We start from the raw sequence: 25,904 nt of genomic DNA on the forward strand, positions 1-25,904 counted from the left end.
TTTAAATATAAACATTTTATATGTGGCTGTTTAACTAGTACATGATTTTTCCAGCCAAAAAAAACCCTTCATTTGGAAAGAAATCCTCAAAAATGCTATCTAAAGACTAAAAGTGGGTTGTTGTTTTTTTAACTTTAACTTTTCTCCTTTTAGACTCCAGAAACAGTTTCCTGACTTCCTTTCTGGAAATGATTTTTGTTTCCAACCATATTGAGAATCTTTTTTTTTTTTTTCCCCATTTTCTCTCTCTCTCTCTGTCTCTCTCCTTTTGCTTTCTTGGTAATAGCAGGGAGGAAGGGGGGGCAGTGGGCACAGGAAAAAGGGAAAAGAGAAAACAGAAAAAGAATTGCACACCACTATGTCTGAATATAGCCTCTACTTGTAGATAATTCCATCTGATTTGCACTTTTGCCTTTTTATTTCCGTTTTTGGACACCTCCTTTATCATCCAGCTAACTGGGATAGACAAAGCACTGTTGGTGCCCTGAGCGACAGAACTCTGGTAGGGGGCTGGCTGTAAATTGACGTGGCATGGAAATTCTCTGCTAAGTTGTAGCAGCTTGCATGTTTCTCCTAAGATCAAGCCCAGCCTCCCGGAGCTGTAGCTTAATCATCATGGGTTCAACGACTTTACAGAAAAATGGATAGAAAAATTCTTCAGCTCCTTTCTTTGGACTCAAATGTTTTCTTTTTGAGTATCTATGGTTTAGCTGAAAAAACCAAAGCAGTTAAGTCTGTAACTTTCTTTTTGCAGCTTAAACAACAGAATTTGCTGGTCTCCCTCCCCTATCCTGCAATTTAATTCCTTACAGATTTTGCCATGGGGTGCGGACTTAGAAAGCTAGAAGACCCTGATGATAGCAGCCCTGGAAAAATATTTTCTACCCTGAAGAGACCGCAAGTGGAAACAAAGACAGAATTTGCTTACGAATATGTATTGCTGGATTTTACTTTACAAGGTACTTTTTGCTTCTATTTTATTTGTTAAATGAAAGATTTCAGAGATAAGGGACTTCTAGTTTTTTTAAGTGTTGGTTTGTGGATTTTTAAACTGTTCCTCATAATCAGATTGTACAATCAATCTAACAATAATGCTTTGTTTCTTAATTACACTCTGAAAGATTTTTGTTCTGTTTGGTTTTTGTAAATTTGGTTCATATGTACTTTATAAAATTAGAAAAACTGCTTGGAAATAGTCCTTTCATTTTTAAATCAAATGCTTATTTGTAGAAGGACACATGAAAAATGTTCGCTTTCCAGCCAAATAGGTCTAGCCTTAATGACAGTTTGTGTTTTGAAAAAGATCTGAAAGGCACAAGAAGGTAGCATGTAGGAAATATTACTTTCATCATGTGGAAGAGTATTTGCTAAGACAATTCTGAGGTTTCCAACTGTGTTAATGTTGTGATTGTGGTAGTCATTTGATATTTTTGACCAAACTAAATTTGAAGTTTGAAAATACAGAAAAAAAGATAGTCTTCTGTAAGATACTTCCTTTGCTTGCCCTGTCCCTAACAGAGAAACTCCCTGTTCCAGAAAGTTGGAAACACAAATAAACAAGCCCAGATGGCAGCCCTGTGTAAGGAACAGAGGCAGCTCAACTTCACAAATACTTTACCTCACTTCTTTTGGAAACTTTACTGTACAATCGCATTGATAAAACTGAGTTTTTAAAAAGCAGAACTATATCTTTAATTACAGGGTATTAAAAATGAAATTGAGTGTCCTGCTTGCTGTTAGAATTTCCAGATGTCAGTATTTTAAGTTCTTATTACAAAGTTATGCTTTTAATTCTAATAAGCTGCACGTTTTATCAGTTAATAGAAAATTTATACTAAGTAGATTATGTTGGATATTAATTTCTTTTCAACTTAAACACAAATTCTCCATTTTTTTTGGTTTGCTCTGTGAACAGTGCATCTTTGTGCAAGAAGCAAGAGCAGCCCATTTTTCTTTGTCAAAAACTGAGCTAGCCAGCAAGCAAACTCCCTTCCAGAGACATACACAAAGTCTGCACATATACTTTTAACATATTTACATTTCCATTTTTACCTAAGGCTAAGGCTACCAAAGGGGAAAATGTCAATATTCTTAATTTTCTTTTTAATTATGAAAGTTAAAAGTAGATTAAAAAAAATAGTAGATTAAGATAATGGTGACAATCAGAGAAGTAACACTCAAATGAATTTTTTCTATACTTTTTCAAAAAACATCATTTGAGAAAATATTTGTGATGTGGTCCTATGTTTTCTCCATTGATTGTCCTTGTCAATTATCTTTTAGGACAAGTTTTTGTAAATCCACAGGATGCAAACACGTATTTTCCTTAACCTCAAAACCTTGTCTATTCATAAAGTTTAGGCCAGAGCCATTTTGATCTGTGCTCTAAGATTTGCTGCACAACCCCCATAGGTTTTAAAGTAACTTGAATTTTTTTTTTGATTTATTTCCACCCAACCATGTTAGCAATCTCAAACAAATTTGTATAAATGCAGCCATCATTGAATCAGAAGGATCTACAACTTTCTTCAGAAGTCATTTTGGTTTTATTATTATCAGAAGCCCTCTCTCTGTGAAAGGAGTAAAATTTCTACCTTCCACTCTAGGTGTGTGGAGGAGGTAATAGAGTATTACACTATAAAGTGTAAGTGTGGGCATAGTTTGCAAATGTTAACTCAGTAAGCAGGCACATATTTTAAAGTTGCACCTGGTTCCTATTTGGTCCAGGGGCCCAGTCTCCTGGTGTCCCTTTTCTCTACAATTCTTCCACATGTTTTTTGTTCTGTTTTGTTTTTGTCTTTGCCTTTGCCTTTGCCTTTGCCTCTGCCTCAGAAGCCAAGACTCTGTATCAGCCCAGCTCCACAAACCACCTTCCTCTCTTCTGTTGTCTCTGACGCCCACCTATTCCTCCAGTGTGTAGAGAAGTGAGTCACATGGGGGTTAAAATATGCCAGCCTTCTTCGTATAGTCCTGGCCATTCTGACCTGTGGTTGCTGTGAGGACTACTAAATAGTGGCATCTCCTGCCTCTCAGAGACCACGTGCAGTGAGCAACCTTTCAGGAAACAAATTGGTCTAGTGACAGCTGTGTGTGCTCACGAAGAGCCTGTCTCTTACCTTGTTTTCCTCTGTTTTTCCAAACAGAGGACATGGGACAGAGAGTCAAGTCCCAGTGGGGCAAGAGGAGACCCTTTGAAATTTCCAGTGCCCTGTGTTATGGTGACTATAGTTATCTTGAACAATTTATTGATTTTCCATTTAGTTCCATGCTCTGTGTGCATGTGTGCATGTGTGTGTGTGTGCCTTTCCCACACTTCTTTTTTTTTGGTAGGGGTACTTTGAGCCATTACTTATATATCTCTATGGGAGAAATAATAGCCTAATCATTAATTGCATAAGGCTCTGGAGTCAAGTTCCTGGGTTCTGAATCTAGGCTCTTTCACTCATTAACTTGGCAAGTTTATAAACTTTGCTGTATCTCAGTTTCCTCATCTATATAAGGGGGGTTCTGATGGTGCTTGCATAATAGAGTTATTTTAAAGATCAAAGGAGATTACACAAAATAATCTCCTTGAAAAGGTACCTGGCACTTAGTAAGCACTTAATAAAAGTTAACTATCCCTCCTGGCTTTATGCCAGATCTACTAACCGCACTAGTGAGATTTCAGCACAATTTTTGTGATAAATTTTCTGGATTATTGTATAGTAATCTATACATGTGTATGTATGAGAGTGTGTCAGTATATATATGAGTACATCATAGAGTTTCTTGGTGAAAAGTTAAATTAACTCTGCAAATAATCCAGAAGTGTTGGTTTACCTTCTTGTGCAATCCCAGAAAACAATCTGAATAACCATGGCCTTAAGGATTTTTAGAGCATGTATAGCTTTATGATTAAAAAGAAATTTCTACAGTATTAAAAACCCAATAGAAGGACAGATGGTAACTTCCTTATTTGACTTTCTAATAGAATCATGTAAAACACATTGAGTAAAATTTTCCTGGCCCCTAGCTTGCTTTCTTATTATGAGAACAAGAAACTCTCATTGTCTTTTACCATCACTGTAACAGTAGTAAATACATTGATGTATGGATTCTGTAGAAGATGCTGATAAGTAGTGAAAACACAAAAAGGAATAAGACATAGTTTCTGCCCTCCAATATTTTATATTCTAATTGGTCAAACTGGACAAGCTCATGAACTCCTCAAGGTCAGGAACTATGCCACATCCACCTTTGCACTGCTGTGTTTTGCACAGTGTTTGGCACATGACCAGTGGCCAATAAGTTGTGTTGAAGTAATGAATGAAAAATTGCAATACGAGATACAAGAGGTATCAGGAAAAGGAAAAATCAATTTTGAATAGGATAAGTTGGAATTCAAATTAGGACTTTAACTGAACCTGAAGAAAAAAATAGGGTTTATATAATCAGAAAAAGATTAAGAGTTTGAGGTACTTTCAAGGGCTATTGAAAGGAGAAGTGAGGGGGCATCCCTGTAAGAGACATTACCAAGAGGGACTTAGCCTGTGGCTGGCTGGATATGAAGGGACAGAAAGAATAAGGAATCCAAGATGACTTCCCTGTTCTGAGCCTGAGTAACTGTGGAAATAATGATGCCTCTTACAGTAGGAGGGGCGTCCCACAGAGAGTCAGTTGGTGAAACAGCAATTCCATTCCAGGCACGTTGCATGTGAGGTGGCAGTGGAACATCCTGGCAGAGAGAGTTACAGGTGCACGGCAGAGATGATGACTTCCAGGAGGAATTGAAGTAGATAAAGTCTTAAAGAGGAGAATATGGGCAGAGCATAAGTGTCTTGGGCTGAATCATCAGGCATATTTAGCCATATTTAGGACAACTCAACAAAAATGAAATAGAATGAGGACAATTGCGACTGTATAGCACCAGAGAACACAAGGAAAAGGAGGGTTTCAAAAAACAAGAAATGGTCAGTAATCGTAAATACTAGAGAACTTTCAAGAATAATGAAGATGCAGCACTGAAGAGAATGCATTTAAAAATCAACAAGAGATGAATAAAGTATCAGAAACGAGGGAAGGAAGGAAAGAAGGTCAGTCCAGCTAAATTTTCTATGTCTGTCTGAATCTAATAAGTTCTTGAGTATTTCCTCAAGCAGTCAAAAGATTTTCAAATGTAAAGTGCTATGTAAAAAGAAATTTATAATAAAGATGACTAAATTTACTCAAGCATCAACATAATCTCTGTCAGGTAAAAAAAAACACATAAGGACTTTCCTTTATTTTTTATTTATTTATTTATTTTATTTATTTTTGGCTGTGTTGGGTCTTCGTTGCTGCATGAGGGCTTTCTCTAGTTGTGGCAAGCGGAGGCTACTCTTCAGTTGCAGTGTGCGGGCTTCTCATTGCAGTGGCTTCTCTAGAGCATGGGCTCTAGGCGAGCAGGCTTCAGTAGTTGTGGCACATGGACTCAGTAGTTGTGGCTCTTGGGCTCTAGAGCACAGGCTCAGTAGTTGTGGCAAATAATAAAACTTCACAATTTCGGACTGTTGGGGGAAAGAAAGATCCCATTCTGACCTGGGGGATAGGGAATCTCTGAAAATAGCAAACAGTTGACCCACTTAAATAAATATTGATGTTGGGAGAAAATACATTTCTACTGGCAATCTACGTTATATTGGGGTTTTTCTTACATCTGGGTGGACATTTATTTATTCTTCTTTAAAATTTTTATTGGAGTATAGTTGCTTTACAATGTTGTGTTAGTTTCTACTGTACAGCAAAGTGAATCAGCTACACATATACATATAGCCCCTCTTTTTTTGGATTTCCTTCCCATTTAGGTCAGCACAGAGCATTGAGTAGAGTTCCCTGTGCTATACAGTAGGTTCTCATTAGTTATCTGTCGTATACATAGTGTCAATAGTGTATATATGTCAATCCCAGTCTCCCAATTCGTCTATTTATTTTTTGAACTAACACTTACTGAGCACCTACTGAGCTCCAAGTGAGGAATAAAGCCTAGTCCTTGACTTCTGTGAACCTGCATCCTAGTGAGCTTGCTGCTGAGGAGCCCTGATGACTAATCATCTGTTTACAGTGCTTACACTCTATGCTGTGATACAAACTTTGCTAGAAGTCTGAGAGTTACAGAAGCAGAAAGAAGAGCACCTCCACCCGATTGGTAGGATCCAGAAAGACTCCTTAAAAGGAGTGCCACCTCATCTGATCTAAAGAATGAGTGAGACTTAGACAAAGATTTATGTCCAGAATATACAAAATACAACTGAATATCAAAAAAGGAAAAGACAACCCAATAGAAAAATGGACAAGGAGCTTGGACAGGTGGCTGATGAAACAGGAAATCTAAATGGTCAATAGACATATGAAACCGTGCTCAACCTCATTAGTAATCAGGAAAAAATCATGTTAAAACCACAGTGAGAAACCACTACAAATCATCCAAAATGGCTAAAACGTCAAGCTAATACCAGGTGTTGGTAAATTGGTACAACCATTTTGGAAAAACAAAAAATGCTTTGTCATTACCTAGTTAGCGAAGATACATATACCCAGTGGAAGCATGCACACGCATGCACCCTGCATCACATACAAGAATGTTGATAGAAGTGCTATTTGTAATAACCCCAAAAGTGTGAACAACTCAGAAATCCACGAACAAGAGACTGGAAAAATATATTGTGGTAAACTCATACAGTGCAACACTGCACCACAGAAGTGAGCCAACGTATTCTGAAAAGGGCCAGATAGTAAATATTTTAGGCTTTGTGAGCCGTGTGGTCTCTGTCACAGCTACTCAGCTCGGCCAGTGAAGTGCCAACATACCACATGCAACAAAACAGGCCGTAGGCAGTACTTTGCTGTCCTCTGCTACACTGCAGTGAAAACGAACAAACTACCACTACACAAGCTGCCCAAGATTAATCCCACGACCTTAATGTTCAGTGAAAGAAAATAGACGCAAAATACTGTATGATTCCATTTATATAAAGCTCACAAAATTGGCAAAACTGAACTGTAGTGTTTGCTTGCATTCTTGCATAGTAAACTAAAAAGAGCAAGGAGTGAGGACCACAAAAGTCAAGGTTAAAAAAAAAAGTCAAGGTAGCACAGAGCAGGAGAGGGGGATTGTGATTTAAACGGGCAGGAAGTGAGGCTTCTGGCGTACCCGCCATTTTCTGATTTTTGAATGGATGGTGGTTACCAAATGCTGGCAGTTTTAAGTATGTTTTGTGCACCCCGTTTGTACGTTACATTTCTACCCCCACACAAGATGTTTTTAAAGGTTAAAAAAAAAGGCTGAGTAAGGAAGTGGGGGTAAGGCAAACAAGGCTGAAAGACAAGCTGTACAGACTCAGAAACGAGAAAAAATCTCATGGTTTGTCTGGGAACTACAAGTAAAACCGAACAGGCAGAGTGCAGCACATGCAGGAGACAGCGGTGAAACACAAGGCTGCAGGAGTTTTCATGGTCATAATGCAATCTTTGCATATCTGCCTGTAATTATGAGCTCTGTCGTCCCTTGGAGTTTGAGTGCATTTCAAAACCACAGTTGTATGACTTCAATTAAATATATTAATGAGTGACTACAAAGATGGCACCTTTATTGAAAACATAAAATTTTATGTAATTTGGATGTTATTTATATAGTAGTTTATCTTTCTAAGTAACTTAAAACATTTTGATAAGTAGAGTAAACCGGATACTCCTTTTAATATCTGTACATTAGATTGATTAACAATTTATAGTAGTCAAAAGCTTTAGCTCAGCTCATGTCTGAATCTTCACAAATTCTGAATTAGCAGTGATGCAAATCAATGAAGCTTTACTTTCTTGTCGGTGCTCGGATGTACTGGCTCTGCAGTCATTCTGTCTGGTTCAATTACAGCCTTACCACTCACTAATAATTTGGGCAAGTTATCAAATCTCTCTCTTCCTGAGTTTCCTCATCTGAGAATAATGATAATATCTGCCTTGTGGAGTTTTTGTAAGGGCTAATTAAGATTAGGCATGTAAAGCACTTTGCATAGTGCCTGGCACAAAATATGTACTTGGTACATGTTACTTATTATTTTTTACTATAATTGCTAGATATAATATGGGGTTTGACAGTCTGTTCCCTTTTGAAAATATGGTAAAATTGCTTGCCAGTGTTTGTACATCGTGCTTTTATCTGAGGAAACAATGTTTCATAAATATTTCTAAAATACATACCAATCTTCAGAACTAAATTGGTGGAAAGAACATATATATGTCTTGGACTGGTTTCATAGTTACATCATCAGAGCAAACCTTTTGACATTGAACAAGTTCTTAGCTTTTTACTAGAATGTGACTTTTTTCTATTTTTAAAATCTGATCTTTGTCTATGACGCTTTTAAGCAAAGGGCCATAAAAAACTCTACTGATATTTTATTTTGGAAACTATGAGGATGAATGATAGACTTGCTTAACCTTCAGCACGTTTCAGTTTTAATCAGAAAAGTCCACGCTGCATGTATATAGTTTTCAAAGCAACTACAAAATACTTTCCTTCACCAGTTCTTCACAATAGCCTTGTAAGGTGTAATAAAGCTTTTACAAATCGAGTAGCATTGATTGAACGGCAACCAACCCCACCCATTAATGCTGTCAACAACACCATTTGTTCCTTCTCCCAAGGAACTCGCAGCGGTTGAGGAGCTAAGAAGAGCAAGATGGCTTGCAGCTGCTGCTAACTGCCTGTGCTGTTCAGTTCTAGCCAAAACAACCACACCTCCCCCCTAATTTCCTGTGTTTAAAAAGTAATAGAGTCTCTGATATTACTGCCCCAGTGTAAGGACATCAAATCAAAGGCTTGGCTTCAAACACCAAGCCTATCTTGGAGACATAATTATTCACTCTGGTGAGCACTGATGAAAATGCCTCACTCTGTGTGCACAGCTTGCCCCTTCCTCACATCTCTAAGCTGAGTCAGGCTGCCAGTCTCTTTTCAGCACAGTTTAAAACATTATTAAGAATCGAGGGGATTACCTGAAGGGAAGTTCTCAACAAAATTCCCAGATTTATTTCACCTTTCCTTGCCTTTCACCTTTCCTTTACCTTTCTTGAATGACACTGGCATGTTTAAAATAAATCACAATGTAGGATAAGAAGGGCAATTTGTTAACAGAATGAACCCCAGCCCTCCTATCACCATCATCCTCCTGTCCCCACTAATGAGGAAGATTTGGATCACTTTCTGTGTCCTAGGATATGCTGAACACTGTCTAAGATGGTCCAGGTGGCCTGGCCTGGACCTAGGCAGGCTCTGGTCTGCAGAATCCCTGGGGCAACCCAGAGGAGAAGCTGCAAACCAACAAGACATGGGCCATATTCAGCTTTTAGACAGGTCTCGCTTGGTGTGTATAGTGTTAAGATATTTGAATTAACTGTCACTTTTTAAAGTTGGGAGATATTACATAAGACTCTGGATTTGGGGGTTTTCTTAAAAAAATAGAAGATCCAGCAACACTGGGCCGACATGACCACATGGCAGCACTGGACCAGGGCTGCTGCACTCTTGGATAAGGTATTAAGTCTTCCCCAGGTCCCTCCTTCAGCACAGCCCCTTTCCTTGTTTTATCAGGCTGATACCTTTGGACATTTGAGTCTGGGACTCAATGGAACAGATCAGCGTGAGGTAGGGACTGTTATTTGGAGTGTGTTGGCAGGGGGGACACCTAATCTATAGGGTGAGTTAGGGACCTGAGATCTAGAGCATGAGTTAGGGGCCTCTGATACAGAATTCTACAGATGGTGAGCCAGGCTGGGCTTTTGGAATAAATCCAGATCTCTACAATGATCTTCCTGGAGATTTTTTTAAACCAACAATGACATCTCGGAGGGCAACTTCATTCGAAACTATCTTTCTAAGCTGGGCCACCAACAGACAGGCACATCACTGATATTTGAGTGTTTACTTTGTACCAGGCCCTGGGCTCATGTTTTACAATTACTATGAAAGCAACTCTATGAAGTTAATACCATTGTTTGTCCCTGTCTCAGACAGGCAAATTAACTTGTTCCAGATCTAGTAAATGGCATGAGTTGAGCCCAGGTGATTTGCTTCCAGATCCTAATGCTCTTAGAATAGTGTGCTGCCTCTCGTTCCACAGGGGAGGACTTTATTTAACAAAGCAGTCAATAGTTGTATAGCACATGCTACATGCCAGATACTTTCTAGGAACACATATAAACTTATTTAATCCTAACAACCCTATAGAGTAGACTCTATTATTATTCTTACCTTGAAGATGAGGAAACTGAGGCACGAGGGTGCAAAGTACCTTGCCAGGCTAGTAAGTGGCAGAGCTGAGATTTGCATCCAGGCAGTCTGGTCCGAAGGTCTTTTTTTTTTTTTTTTTTTTTTGGCTTGTGGGATCTTAGTTCCCCCACCGGGATTGAACCCCGGCCCTCAGCAGTGAAAGCGAGGAGTCCTAACCACTGGACCACCAGGGAAGTCCCCCTAGAGTCTATTTTCTAAACTACTGCTCCATGAGCAACCTGGAGCTCTGTTCACTGAATATGTTAATGTTACAACCAATTTTTCATTCAGTTGGTCCTTTAGCAAGTGTTTTTCAAGCACTTATCATAATTATCATGTCTATGCCGAGTGCTATTTATCAAAAGACACAGACCTCCAAATAGAAGAACATGCACATTTGAGACAGTTGAATAATTAATGTAAAGCACTGGGCCCAAAATGACATGATCTTTACAAAAACGTATGTGTAAGATATGCTTATTAGTACTGATGTACAATTTTTTTTCTCCCTTTGTAACTTTACTGGATTTCTCAGTTTGTAATTCTTCTCAAAACTTCTGTGTGTGTGTGTCTTTGTGTTTCAGGCATTAACATTTCTTTTGCATTGAACTCAAGACAATAACCTTACTTTATTGAAAGTGCAAGAGGATGTAGATTAGACTAGAAAAGCTGGATTTGTTCCACTGACACAAAATTTCTCTGACATCACCAGAGAACAAGGTGTTCCTTAGAAATACATTCTCTACCTGAACAGGAACCTCTTTAAACACCAATGTCCTTCTGTTATAGCTATCTTCTTGTGATTCTATTTAACGTGTTACAAAATTCTGCCTTTGAGAACCTTGTTCTGAAACAATAGAACGGAGGGAATGATTTCATTATCATTATCAATCGGGCCAATGAAGTGTAGAAAGTCCTTTAAGAGACCTCAGGCTGTAAAGTTTTTACAGTTCTTTTATCTAGTTTTATAATTCATTTTATTCCCTCTGATGTCATCTGTCCCCCTTGTTGCCATCACTGTGTCCTTGCTACTTCTATCCCAGTAGGGGTTCCAAGCCTCTACCAAAAGACTTAGCACTAGACCTGAGATGCTTTTAAGTTGTACACACAAACACAGAATTAATAACATTGAATCTCATAGTCGGAAAGCTGTGCCCTTTTCAGTTCTTTCTAAGCCTTCCAATCAGTTTGGAGTTACTACGTCTTTAACACCTCTCTAATGGCTAATTCTCCCTTTCAACAAAGAGAGAGCAGGGCTGTGGCTCAGTCCTTGGCAGATAACAGTATCCAGCTAGAATTTGATATGTATTTTCTTTTTTGTTGTATTTATTTGTATGTAATTTTCTACTTAGGGTAAGTGATTCTGGTTTTATGCCTTTAAGGAATTCTCAGTCTAACAGCAGAGACAAACACATAAACAAGTATCTATAATACAGATTGATAAGCGAACTAGTAGAATGCACAGCACAGAGGAAGGAATGATTAACCCAACTTGGGGAGCAGGAAAGGAAACGAAGTTGTGGCAACATGAAACAGTGTGCCAGGCTCAGGAGCTCCTGTAGTTCAGTCCTGCCAAAGCAAGATGTACAAGGAAAAGGATGACAAGAGTGAAAGCTGAATAAGTAGACAGAGGCCAGACTATGAAGATTCTTTCGTATCATGCTAAGCATTTCCATTTTCTACAATAAGCAATGAGATCCATTAAAAGACGGAAATTTTCTTTAAAGTTTTGTAGGATTAGTCTATAGTTCTAAAAATAAGTTTAGGCTATGTTTCATTCCTTAGCCTTAACAGTTTATTCTAGTTTATAGTTTTTTAGTTCCTTTGTTTGGAAATCAGGGTTGATAGTTAAAATACTAAAAAAGTAAAATACTAAAAAAGTTGATAGTTAAAATACTAAAAAAGTATCAATCAGGGTTGATAGTTAAAATACTAAAAAATACTAAAAAACACAAATGAATCACCGAGTGATTGCCACACAACCATGCAGAACTGGGTCATTTTGCAATGAAATCCAGCTGTTTCTTCCAAAACCAGGATCAGTCTCTTTGTTTTTATTCCTATTCATAATGATGAAAATATATTGTAGATTAGTTTAAATCCAAAAGAGGATGAAAATTTGAGTAACTGGATTCATGCTGGTTTATATAACTTTTCTTTGAGTGCTTTATTTTCATTTGAGAAGTTGGCATGAACCCACGTGAATCCAAGTGGTGGATTTCTGTTCCATCACGGGGATATTAATGTAAGAGGAGGTAGGGATTTCCTCTGACCCTTCTTCCTTGTCTGCTTCTTAACCTACTTCCTGTGTTTGGGCAATTAACAGCAGCTATTTTCTGGACAGCACTGACCACACTGACAGAAGGCCAACAGCCAGCACTGCCCCTACCTGGAGTTCATTTCATATGTTTTGTTATTCAAGAGATAGCCAAACTGCAGCTCCATTTCTAGTTATTAAGTCTTGGTTGTTTTCCAGAAAATGAGAAATATTGTCACAGAAAATGAAGTTGTTTTTAAAGTTAATACTGCTAGAACATTCATTTTCCCATATAACACACCCTTTTCCTTTTACTAAAAACTATACAGATTGTACTATTCTACGGTTTCTACAGATTTGCCCTGCTTCAAAGGAATGTTTCAACTGCATATAAATGTTGCGTTTAAATTTCCTGTGTATTTAGAATTCTTACTTATTAAGAAGAACTTCTGGTTGCCTTTACTTTTTCAATTTCTTTATTCAAGTATTTATATAAGTGCCATAAGAAACCATATTTTTAGTTTCCCAGAGAAACTTAAAACACGATTTTTTTGAAATGTAATTAGAAATAAGAAAGCACTTGACAGGGACTTCCTTGGTGGCGCAGTGGTTAAGAATCCACCTGCCAATGCAGGGGACATGGGTTCAATCCCTGATCCGGGAAGATCCCACATGCTGCAGAGCAACTAAGCCCGCGAGCCACAACTACTGAGCCCGCGTGCCCTAGAGCCTACATGCCGCAACTACTGAGCCCACGTGCTGCAACTACTGAAGCCCACACACCTAGAGCCCATGCTCCGCAGCAAGAGGAGCCACCACAATGAGAAGCCTGTGCACTACAACGAAAAGTAGCCCTGCTCACTACAACTAGAGAAAGCCCATCGTGCAGCAACGAAGACCCAACAGAGCCAAAAATAAATAAATGTTTTTTAAAATAATAAAAAAATTAAAATGTGTCTTTAAATAAATAAATAAATAAAATAAAAGTGCCTTATTTGAAAAATATATATAGGGCATTGTATTTCTACTTTAAGTCATATTGGTAATACTAAATATCTGACAGCTGCTAAGATTACTTTTGCTTTTTCTGAAATTAAATTAGAAAATATATAATACCTGTTAGTATAACTTTATTTGAGATTAAATCATATGGATATGTTTCCTATTCATTAGTATTATCATACGTAGATAGAAATAATACGTAATTCAACTTTATGAATGTGCAAATCTCTCTTTGCATTTGATATTTCAGCTTCGCCTAACCCAGAAGTAATCAAGATAAATTCAATTCTGGATATAGTAACAAAAGTGGAAGACTACTATCTTAAAGGATATATTGTTGGGGCTATTCATCCTGTTATACAACCTGTTGGGCAGCAAAAACACCTGCCTGCAAGTTACCTATACAGGGTGGTGCTATCGCGCTTGAAATTAAGGTAAGCCTGACGCTCCAGAAAACTGTCATACTAAGAAGCTGTTGAGAGAGACAGTTTTCTTTGGCTAAAAGCAAAGCAAGTTTGAACAAAGTGATGGAGAATAAAGGATAATTCGGGGTTTTGGCTTAAGGCACATTTTCCAGCAGTTGAACCTCGATTGGGAGAAGGAAACTTAAATCTCCTTCCTTAAAACTTCTCATAGATTTAGCCCCTTGCAGACAAACAGGTCCTAGGTAAGGATGTCAATGAAAAATGGGAAAGGAAAATAGGCTCAAGAAGCACCTGAAAGCTGATATAGCAACTTCAGCAGATGAGGGGGTATCAATTAGCTATATCCTATCACTGGGCTAAAAGAGCTGACTGAACAAGTCCACTTTCACTGAGCGTTTTTTTTGAACTGTCCTGTATTGCTTTATTAATAGTGGCAACAGAAACTGTCTCTAACTTGCAAAACTTTTACAGCAAAAAGGCCTACATGCCAAGTTCTCACAAACTGGATAGATCTCTTATCAGCTTTTTCCAAAAAATAGGATGGGAAAGCCAGAAAGCCATCCATTTTAGGTTCTTTTTTAACTTTTTTAATAGCTGTTTTTCCAAACAATACTACAAACGTTTTTGCCAACCAAGCTTGTATGTTTCATAATATTCAAAATACTGTTACTCCTTCCAGTGAAGAATGAAAATAACCAGACCAATGTCTTTGATTAACACATTAAATTTTTTTTACACAACTCTCCAACTGTATCAAAATCATCTCAAAGACCAGGGTAAAAACTGTTTTCTCTTTATAGCGACTTTAACTATGAAAGGGCTAAGCTGAGAAGGGAAAATGAAATAAGAGAAAAAGAGAGAAAACAGGAAAATTGGGAAAAAAAGGAGAGGCTTTAAAAAATCCCAGATGTGCTTTTTAGGGACACTGTCTGCTACTGAGTAACTAACTGCCCACTTACACATGTCTGAGAGGGCGTGTACACAAGCAGCTTTCACCATGACAGGGCACCTCATCAGATATTTACTAGTGCAAGCATTACTAAGTAAATATGCCATTTACCACACCATAGCAACACTTATGTCCTAATTACAAATCTTACAAACCAAGGATAAATTATTTTTCTCTTTTCGCATTACTTCAAATAGATTTAGCAGTGCCCTGCCAGGGCTAAGAATAATCAAGGGGTGAAGATCAGAAAAGAAGAAAAAGGAAAAAGACAGGACAATATTTATCTGCACTTAAATAGGATTGTTACTTGTGCTTTTGTACAATAATGAGGTATAACAGTGATCTAAAATCATTTCTCATAACTTATCAAAACAACAGACGCAGAGCTTTTCTTTCATGTTAAATTAGAAATTAAATTAATAGAGGTTTTAATTAAGAAAATCTAAATTAATAGAAGTTATTGTGTTTTTCCAATATTTTTACGTAAGAAGACAGCCATTAGAGTCGAAATAACAAAGAAAAAGGATTGCCTTGAACTTACTTGTGAGTTACTCGCTCATTTTCACATGAGCATATTAGCTGAAAATCAGCAATTGGCTTCCAACCATAAACATATTCTCTGTTACAGCACGAAGCATTCGACAGCACCCAGTGGACAAAGACGCCCAAGGCTTGTGATTGAGGAATGTCCTCTAACTTTTGAGACACAAACAAATGACGTAGCAAAAGAACTGATAGAAAAGGTACTAAAAGTATATATTTTTTCATGGGATATTGAGAAATATTTCATATTTCTTCTTCATCAATTTCCTTTCCTACTTTAAAAAGAACAGGAAAATGATAGGTGACTTAGTCTACCAGAATTTAAAACAAATTGAAGCACAGGTACCAAATTGTAGAGTTAAAAACAGAAATACAAGCCAGTGAAACAGAATGGAAATGCCAGAAATAGATTTATACATATATAAGAAGTTTCATAAATAAAATGGGGGAACAACCATTACCGCGTAAGTGCTGCTGGGAAAATAGGCAATTGTTCTATAGAAAATAGACTCCACACATTTCACATGAGTTAAAGAGGTAATTTTTTCAAGTGCAAAAAATCTGAAAGAAAATGAAAGAGTGGACATATTTAATTATGAATAGATTGAGTAATTTGAGTTTGAATATATAAATATAAGTTATATACTAGGAAAAAAAGAATCGGGGGGAAATCTGCAGGAAATGTGTCTTATAGAAGCTTCATTTTCTGAATATATATGAAATGAATACAAACGCATGAAAGTATATTCAGTCTTGAATGGACAGACAGAATCCATGGACAGAAAGGAAACACAAATAATAAAGAGACATTTGGCAAAGGGTTCAACCTAACTAATAATTTTTAATGTAAATAAAAACTGAGAAGTAATAATTTACCAGTATTAACTGAGAAATTAAATTGAAAACATTAAATTCAATGTTGGAAAGACCTTTAAGAAAACATTCATATACATTCATATACAATGCAATTGGCATTGTAATAAATTAGTACAGTGTTTCTGAATACCAGTTTGGTTAATAAAAGTCATAAATCTTGTTTTATTTTGTGACCCAGTAATTTCCTCTTTAGGAATCCATTCCAAGAAATTAATTGAAAAGGGAAAAATCATGTTTATACAAAGATATTTTAATCAACAGTGAATAGGGGCCAAATTCTCAACAAGTGGAAAACTGAGAAGGAAGCAATGGTCTATCAATATGATAGACTATTTTATGGGCATTGAACATGACAACTATCTTAACTGTTGAGAGAAAAAAGTCTATTCAATATAACTTAATTGAACCTTAAATGAAAAATTGAACACTACATGTATATTGTTTAAAACCAAAAAAAAAAGAATTGTACATTCATAAGTATTCTAAACTGACAGGATTTGATGGTGAAAGTTTGGGTTTTTTTTTAAATTTTAGTTGCATTGTCATATGTGTAAGGTTTAGCTTTTATTTAAATGAATACTGCCAAAAACCTAAGGCATTTCCTGTCAAATAAGAAACTGTGAAATTTGTTCACTGTTTCTATTTTTCCCAAGCTTTAAATGACCGTGTGTGTAAGATTATCTGTGGTTTGTGTTTAGCCAGTTAGAGCTGCCAATGATACTTCCCATTTAGATATAAAGTCACCATTTAATAAGGTTTTTCAGGAACAGCCTTTGAAACTAGATTTTTATAAACAAGGTACACATACTATTTACTACTACTATTCTGGGAAATTTTTTTTTTTTTCTGGGAATAAATCCACTCCAGAAACAAAAATCTAACTGCTAATTTAGTCTTAATAGATCATCATGAGAGCATTCGTTTTGTATTTGACTTCCTGGACACAAAGATCTATTTAAACAGGAAAGTACTGTTATTTCAGCAATTAGAGTAATGGGGTTATTTTATGAAAAGAAAAGCTTCAGGAAAAATAGCACGTGAAATATTTGAACATTGCCCCGTGTATGAGCAAGAGCGATAGATGAGTGCCAAATATTATTTTTGAAGGGCTGCCTGATATAAAGAGTTGATTGTTAAACAGCTAGATTTTAAGTCATTTTAACATTATGTCAATGTTTGCTCTTTTTTTAAATTTAGATTTACAAATGTTTTCCCCAGGATTTTTAAATAAAAATCACATGAAAAACATCAATCTTGCAACTTATCATACCAGCTTTTCCAGATAAAACTTTTTAGTAATAGAGAAAGTCTTCTGCAATTTTCCCCCCAAATCAACAAATAAGACCTAGAGAAAGCACTGACATTAAATTTACCGGTTTTTACCTTCCTCCTCACCACCTCCTTCTCCTCTCCCGGGAAACCTCATATAAAGGACAATTTATGGTTATTTTTAAGGCTTCTTGCCGTGTCACAGTCTTAATGTGTTAATTTATAGGAGTAAATGATACTGTGCCAGCAGTGTTTGTCCAAGCTCCATACACCCACACCCTCTGTCCGTCTCAGCTAAGTTACAGCAGCCTCCATTGCTGTCTGGTTTCACCCTGCTTCTTCCTGGCCTTTTTCATTCCACTTTATTGCTGACTATAGACGTTTGCACTTGCAACCTCCATCATAACTCTTTCTTCGCCTCCCAGGTGAATTTAAAACATTTAAAATGTTTAAAACCGTGGCCGTATAAAAGATGTTGCTATTTCTTCATTTTAACTTATTTAACGAGTACTTATAGAGCACCTGTAGGTACAACATTGCAACACAAAAGTGAGTAAGATAGTGCCTGCCCTCAAAAGAATGGTCAGCTTAACACAGGAGAAAGACGTGGACACAAAATGAACAAAGAAATGATGAAAAAGCAGAGAAAGAGAAAAGTGTTGAGCATGAAAATAATCACTCTTAGGGTCTCAAATTATTTCACTGGCATTATTTCATGTGCTTCCGAACCCTATTCTTTAACTGATAGGACTGAATCTAATCATGTGTATTTGGCCCAGAAAGGAGATAATAGTACCAAGATATAAGCAAATCGGAAACTTCTTTAAAGTGGTAGTATGAATTGGGCTTATGCATTATATGTATGCATTTGTCAAGAATTAGTCTTTTAACAGTTTTCTTTACACACAAGCAAACAAGGCTGTATGTTTTCTGCTTTTAAATTAATGTCTCTTCTTTATTATTAAGATGTGTTTGGTTTTGTTTTTTTTTAAATGGAGGAGAAAGAAAGAGTGGCTTTATTTCTTTGCCGGCAAAGAGGGAACACAGTAGCCTAGCGCCTCAAGAACTCTGCCCCCCTCCCTGGGGAATAGGAAGCAGTCAGTAATGTTATTTTTGAGGATTTCTTGGGATAGTTCTGAATTTTGCTTCAACTAGAGAAACCATTGTTAACAGGGCTGCAAAAATCATGCTATGGAATTATCAGTTCTTCCCAAATAGTAACCTCTTGGAGAAAATATAATTTTAAAATTAATTAATTAATTTACTTATTTGTTTGTTCGTTTATTTATTTATTTTGGCTGTGCTGGGTCTTGGTTGTGGCACGCGGGCTCTTCATTGCGGCGCAGGCTTCTCTAGTTGCGGCACGCGCGGGCTTAGCTGCAGTATGTGGGATCTTAGTTCCCCAACCAGGGATCAAACCTGCATTGGGAGTGCAGAGTCTTCACTACTGGACCACCAGAGAAGTCCCGAAAATATAATTCTTGTTTTCACAGTTTCTAAAACGTATCAGTTCTGTTTGAAGAAACCACCAACACAGTGTGACAGGGTTTTAGGATTCTTGCTATATTAGAGGTCATTAATTTGTTTATGAATGGGTCTTTACTGGTCCATTTACTCCTTTTCTAATGGATTTCCTTAATAAGCCTGAAGGTTAATTGATAAAGCAATCAATGCAAATGAAGTTTACATTTTGTTCTACCATGTCTTTTTAAACTTCAGATTAATGGAGGTGCTAAAAGAGGAATGAAATTTGTTGGATTCATATCACAGCACTGTCCACCACTTAAATTCTGCAATGGAACCAACCAGGATGGAGATACAGAATCAGCACTACATGTGAGACACAGTTCAGAGGAAAACTGTAAAATTTGGAATGAAGGAACATTAAGTGGGCAATCATCTGAAAGTGGAATTGAGGAAGAACTACATCATGAAAGTGGACAGTGTCAAATGGAACGAGATGGCAGCCCCAGTTTCTCTAAATCGAGAAAGGGAGAAGGTAACAGACAAGATGAGTAGAAATAGAAATATTAGTTTAAATTTAGCAAAAATATGTTTTTAAGGGTTTTTTAACAAATATGAGGCAAATTAAATCTCTAATGATTATAAAGATGAAAAAACTAGTATAAACTTGTCTTGATTTTTTTTAATTATTGCACCTGGAATAAGGTAGGGCAGTTTTCCAAACAGTTATCCCTAGCATGGTCATACAACACCATCCACATAACGAAACTTTGTGTTGAAAATTGGTTCCCATTTAGTCATACACCAACTCCTCTGTAAAATGGAGGCTGTGCATGTATACCAAAAAAGTGATTCTGTAAAGAAAGCTGTTCTGATTTATGTTTCTCCCTATAAACAGTGTGTGAGAATTTTAGTTTTGGCCTTTCCCATTTCATGGGTACTTTTCACCTTTGAAGTTAATTGGCTTTATTTGATCACCAGTTAGAATATTAAAATGCACATCATGATGAAACAACTAATATAACAATAGTGCCTGCATTCTTCTTTTTTTTTAATTTATTTTTGGCTGCACTGGGTCTTTGTTGCTGCACGGGAGCCTTCTCCAATTGCGGCAAGAAGGGGCCACTCTTCACTGCGGCGCGCGGGCCTCTCATGGCAGTAGCTTCTCCCGTTGCAGAGCACAGGCTCTAGCCATGCTTCAGTAGTTGTGGCTTGTGGGCTCTAGAGCACAGGCTCAGTAGTTGTGGCTCACGGGCCTAGTTGCTCTGCAGCACATGGGATCCTCCCGGACCAGGGCTCGAACCCCACGTCCCCCATATTGACAGGTAGATTCTTAACCAATGTGCCACCAGGGAAGCCCGTGCCTGCATTCTTAAATAACCTTAAACAATAGTTTTATTCTTCTTTGCAGCTAGCAAGGCTTCCAAGAAGTTGAGAGTATTTTTTAATGTATTTCGGACTGTTCTAAGTTTTCTGATACATTTACAGGCACGCTTTAAAAAGCACTAATAAAGAAAATCAAAGATTATGTACACCTTAGAGTTAAGAGTCTGCAGCCAGACTGCCTCAGTGTCTTTAATAGAAAGGGTGTTGTTGTGAGTAGACATGAGATGTCTACAAAGTGCTTAGCCCAGTGCCTGGCACAGAAGAGACTATTAAGTTAGCTGCTATTAACTGATCCTTTGATCAGTGTTGGTGCTAAGGCCACACACACTGGTGGCATCGGCTTTCTGGGTTGTGGTGAGATTGCTCAATATTCGTGCATGGCAGAGACCCACTGGACCACGGTCAACACAGCCTCCTTAAGAAAGGACCTAGGGCTTCCCTGGTGGCGCAGTGGTTGAGAGTCCGCCTGCCAATGCAGGGGATACGGGTTCGTGCCCCGGACTGGAAAGATCCCACACGCCACGGAGCGGCTGGGCCCGTGAGCCATGGCTGCTGAGCCTGCGCGTCCGGAGCCTGTGCTCTGCAACGGGAGAGGCCACAACAGTGAGAGGCCCGCGGGCCGCAAAAAAAAAAAAGAAAGGACCCAGAGCATTTCCCAACTCATCATCTCACCACCTCACCACCACCAACACCCTCCCATTTTTCTACCAGTTCCCTAGCTAACAACCACGCTGATTTTCCTGCAGAGTGCAAAATTTAGGAATGTAAATTTAGGAATGTAAGAGTTGTTGGAGTTGTGGCCAGGGAGCTACCCACTATATTCCACCCACAGCTACCTATAAACTCCTGCTGGTTCCCATCCTAACTTTGATTAGATCAGGTGTCTGTTCCAAGTTTTTTAAGTTTCAAATCCAGTATGCTACTTAATTTAATTATCAGTCTTTAGATTCTGCTTTCTATTTATTTTAAAACCCTATATTTTTTCATAACTTTTCTATGGCAGTGGTTGGTTCTTAACTTTTGGTGCTGGGGGGTAGGAGTGAGAGCAATAGCAATGGGGGCTGGGGGGAGACCAACAAAAGACCTCTTGGAGAGTCTGGTGAAATCCATGGAGACTCACCCAGAAAAACACACATAACACACATATCCCTAATACTCTGTGACACAAGTGGTGTTAGACTTCCTAAAACACAACCATAAATGTGGGTCCATAGACCCCCAAGTTAAGAATTTGCTAACTTGTGAAGTATATGATCCAGCAGTTCCATGTCTAAGTATGCATTCTAGAGTCACTCTCACATATGTGTCCAAGGAATGAATAATGTTTGTAATAACAAAACTTCAGAAATAATGTATATGTCCATCAACAGGAGAAAAGTAAACTGGAATGCTATATAGCAGTTAAACTAAATGAATAAGATCTATATGTATTAATTATACTTCAAAAGCATAATGTTGAACGGGAAAATCAACTTATAGATTGATACATACAGTATAATACCATTTTTTAAAAACTTTTTAAACTGAAAAACATTGTTTTTAAACCGCAAAACATCATTTATGTGTAAAGAAATGTGTATTAAAAGAATAAAAGAACTTGCATGAGAATAATAAGCACCAAATTCATTACAGTAGCTATTTCTGGAGAATAGGATTAGGGGAGATACATCTTGAGCCTCAAGTACATCCATTTCTCATTTCCTTGAAAAAAATCTGAAGCAAACCTGACCCAATGTTAACATTTGATAAAGCTGAACGGTGGATAATTTTATTATTCTGTATGCTTGTTTGTGTGCTTGAAATAGCTCATGATTAATTTTTAAAAAAAAGAAAATTTAGGGCTTCCCTGGTGGCGCAGCGGTTGAGAGTCCGCCTGCCGATGCAGGGGACACGGGTTTGTGCCCCGGTCGGGGAAGATCCCACATGCCGCGGAGCGGCTGGGCCCGTGAGCCATGGCCGCTGGGCCTGCACATCCGGAGCCTGTGCTCCGCAACAGGAGAGGCCACAACAGTGAGAGGCCCGCGTACCGCAAAAAAAAAAAAAAAAAAATATTTTAGGAATCTTTTCAATAAAATTATAGTTTTCCCCTTTTTTCTTCCTTCTGAACACCTATCCTCAGATAACAAGTTGTATACAGTCTTCAATGATTTTGAGGATGAATCAACCTGCTGGACCTATCAGGAAGGCATCTTGTCAATGAAAGTAACGAGAAAAGGCTCTGTCGTTAGTACACTTGATGCCGATTGGCTGGAGTTAACTACATTTTATTATAAACAAGGCTTGTCTTTAATCGATTCTTTTGTATGCTGGGAAACATCTAAAGGTAAGTTTTATATTATGATATGTTGATATCTAAAGAATTTGACCTTGTGTCAGAGTTGGTGGAAATGTTTTTGCCTCTCAAGTTCAATGGCTAAAAGGACAGATATTATTTTTTTGAATTTTATTTTATTTACTTATTTCTTTTTTTTTATTTACTTATTTCTTATACAGCAAGTTAAAAGGACAGATATTATTCCTAAGAAAATAGATTCTAATTATTACACAACTCTGTAGCTTTAATTTAGAAGCTTAACCATTCTATGTGGTACTATTATAATGTGATATTTGCTGTTGGGTTGTGACTATCAGAAATGGACAAACCACTGTGTGATTAGTTAGTAGGATTTTCCAAATAAGATGAACTACAGCAGCCCAGTCAGGAGGTTTATGATGACATTTGACAATTACTATCCAAATTTATTACACTAGCCCAATTTTGGAGACTACCTACCATGTCCTCCAGTCTAAACCTGACTTCTTCTAAAATTCGTATAGAAAAATAAACTTTGGTTCAGAAAATTATATTGATCTATATTTATTTATGCCTTCCCCATATCTTTCATCTTTATCTAACCTTCTTCTTTTAGTTACAATGGGATATGTAATCATTCATGTCTATCATAAAAACAAACAAATCTTTCCAAAAATTATTTCTAAAGAAAGTGTTTTTTAAAAGAGATTAGTGCTGGGACTTCCCTGGTGGCGCAGTGGTTAAGAATCCACCTGCCAATGCAGGGGACACAGGTTCGAGCCCTGGTCCAGGAAGATCCCACAAGCCGCAGAGCAACTAAGCCTGTGTGCCACAACTACTGAGCCTGCATGCCACAACTACTGAAGCCCACGTACCTAGAGCCTGTGCTCTGCAACAAGAGAAACCACCTCAATGAGAAGCCCACACACCTCAATGAACAATAGCCCCTGCTCTCCGCAACTAGAGAAAGCCTGCGCACAGCAAGGAAGACCCAACGCAGCCAAAAATAAATAAATAAATAAATTTATTTTTAAAAAATAAAAGAGATTAGTGCTAAAAAAAAAGAACAAAGATAGTAAGGAGACTGGAAAAATGCTTTAGGAAGGATGGAGGTTATGAAAATCAGGATAGTTAGGGACCATGACTCGAGGTTAGAGGAAGGAATGAAAAAGAAAATAAAATGAGATCTCAATAAACCCTATTATTATTAAATCAGCCTAGTGATACCTTAACTAATACAACTAAAGACTTTGGATGATTATTTAAAATTATCGAGTCATGTTCCAATAGGTCCCTTTAAGTAGCAACCAAGAGTAAGGATCTAGCTCATTGGAGCACCCCATGGAGCACCCCAAAAAACATCACCTTGCATAGTGCTTGGCACTTAGCAAGTGCTCAGTAAATATTTATTAGTATTTTTGGTTACTGGAAACTTCTTCCAAGTTGATCTTTTATGGAAATAGCCGGACCTGATATGAAGCGCATGGACTTCAGCATCAGACAGACCAGGGTTTAAATCCTGTGTCCTCTACTTAGAGCTGTGTGACCTGGGGAAGTTAGTTGAGCTCATTGAGTCTCAGTTTCCTAAAAGGGGGATAAAAACACTCCTACTAACTGTTGTGAGAACTTAATAAGATATAGTACGTACAAAGTAACTCCCACGTGCCTTGCCCACTGTCAGAGTTCATTTTCTGGGGTTGATCTTTTCTCCTGCCACTTGCTAGATGCACTTACAGTACTTTTTTGGGTTTTTTTCTGCAGGTTTTCCATTTTTTTTTAATTAATTAATTTATTTTTGGCTATGTTGGGTCTTCATTGCTGCACGCAGGCTTTCTCTAGTTGCAGAGAGCGGGGGCTACTCTTTGTTGCAGTGCTCAGACTTCTTATTGCAGCGGCTTCTCTTGTTGCGGAACATAGGCCCTAGGCATGCGGGCTTCAATAGTTGCAGCACACAGTAGTTGTGGCACACGGGCTTAGTTGCTCCAAGGCATGTGGGATCTTCCCAGACCAGGGTTCGAACCTGTGTCCCCTGTATTGGCAGGCGGATTCTTAACCACTGAGCCACCAGGGAAGTCCCTATACTACTTTTAGTATGAATCATCTCTTTAAAGGTCAGTTTATGCTTCATATATTCCCTCCCGCCCCATCTCTTTCTCTTCACTCCAAAGTTAGAGAACCAAAGTTCTCTTCACTCTAAGTTAGAGCTGTTCAAAACAAAGAGAGGGGGGCGGTGATTTCCTGGCGGTCCAGTGCTTAAGACTCCGCACTTTCACTGCCGTGGGCCCAGGTTCAATCCCTGGTAAGGGAATTAGGATCTCACAAGCTTCAAGGCACAGCAGAAAAAAAAACATCCATTCCAAATTTTGGATTGTGACTAACTGCTGAAGGAAAGACAAAAAAATCCTCCTTTGACAGTGTCTTTCAGGCATCCCTGCCTTGGGCCTTGCCTGATGATGAAAATAAAATTAGCCACAGCAGTTGCCAGCCAGAGGCTCTGTAGGGCTTTTGTTCTTAAAGCCTCAGAAGCTATTTAGAGAGCCCGGGGGAAAGTCTTTCCCTCTCTGCAGCTCTGGAATGTCTCATTAGACGTTCGGCAGGCCTTGCCAAGCCCTAACAAGCCACGAGCCACGGTCTGTAAAGTCTGGCAACTGGGTGTGTCACTCGGGACTTTCCTGGGAGTACACAGGGAGGCTGTGGAGGGGAAATTGTGACCAATGCCTGTGTCACTGTGAGAAGCAAGTCAGAGGAAGCAGGGCTGAATTGGTCGCTTTGTTCCGGGATATCTGATGCCTGACATCTAAAGCACATAGGGGACAATGCATATTTTGTTTTGTCTTGCTTCCATCCTCTTCCAAAATATTGTCAGAAGTCAGCCCACCATGAGGAATAGAAGTAAAAAACCAAACGTTGCTCAGAAATTTAAATATATTACTCCACAAATCTCATTCTATAAATCTCACTTTATAAAATTCTCTGGAGACAGAGGGGGAAAAAAACTTTTAAAAGTTTTCTCCTTCAGGAAAGTCATGGTGGAAAAGTTGTAAGGTTTGTGAAATTCCTCTTCAGTGCCCTTTCCCACCCACTTTCAAAGCCTTTTCTGCTTTGAAAAGTCCCATAGGCAGAGGCACCCAGGGACAGTTTTGCTATTCGTATGG

At 38.1% G+C, this 25,904-nt stretch overlaps 1 protein-coding gene across 1 annotated transcript in view; it reads left to right on the forward strand.

Moving 5' to 3' along the window:
• The first annotated feature begins 328 nt into the window (after positions 1–328).
• RFTN2 (raftlin family member 2) overlaps positions 329–25,904 on the forward strand; it is a 65,684-nt gene continuing 40,108 nt past the window's right edge. The window contains exons 1-5 of the mRNA XM_060152384.1: positions 329–959; positions 13,795–13,978; positions 15,547–15,661; positions 19,326–19,605; positions 22,576–22,779. Of these exons, the coding sequence (XP_060008367.1) occupies positions 821–959; positions 13,795–13,978; positions 15,547–15,661; positions 19,326–19,605; positions 22,576–22,779 (922 nt within the window). The 5' untranslated portion in view covers positions 329–820. The remainder of the gene's footprint in view (positions 960–13,794; positions 13,979–15,546; positions 15,662–19,325; positions 19,606–22,575; positions 22,780–25,904) is intronic.

The sequence above is a fragment of the Lagenorhynchus albirostris genome, chromosome 6, assembly GCF_949774975.1.
Source record: "Lagenorhynchus albirostris chromosome 6, mLagAlb1.1, whole genome shotgun sequence".
NCBI lineage: Eukaryota > Metazoa > Chordata > Mammalia > Artiodactyla > Delphinidae > Lagenorhynchus > Lagenorhynchus albirostris.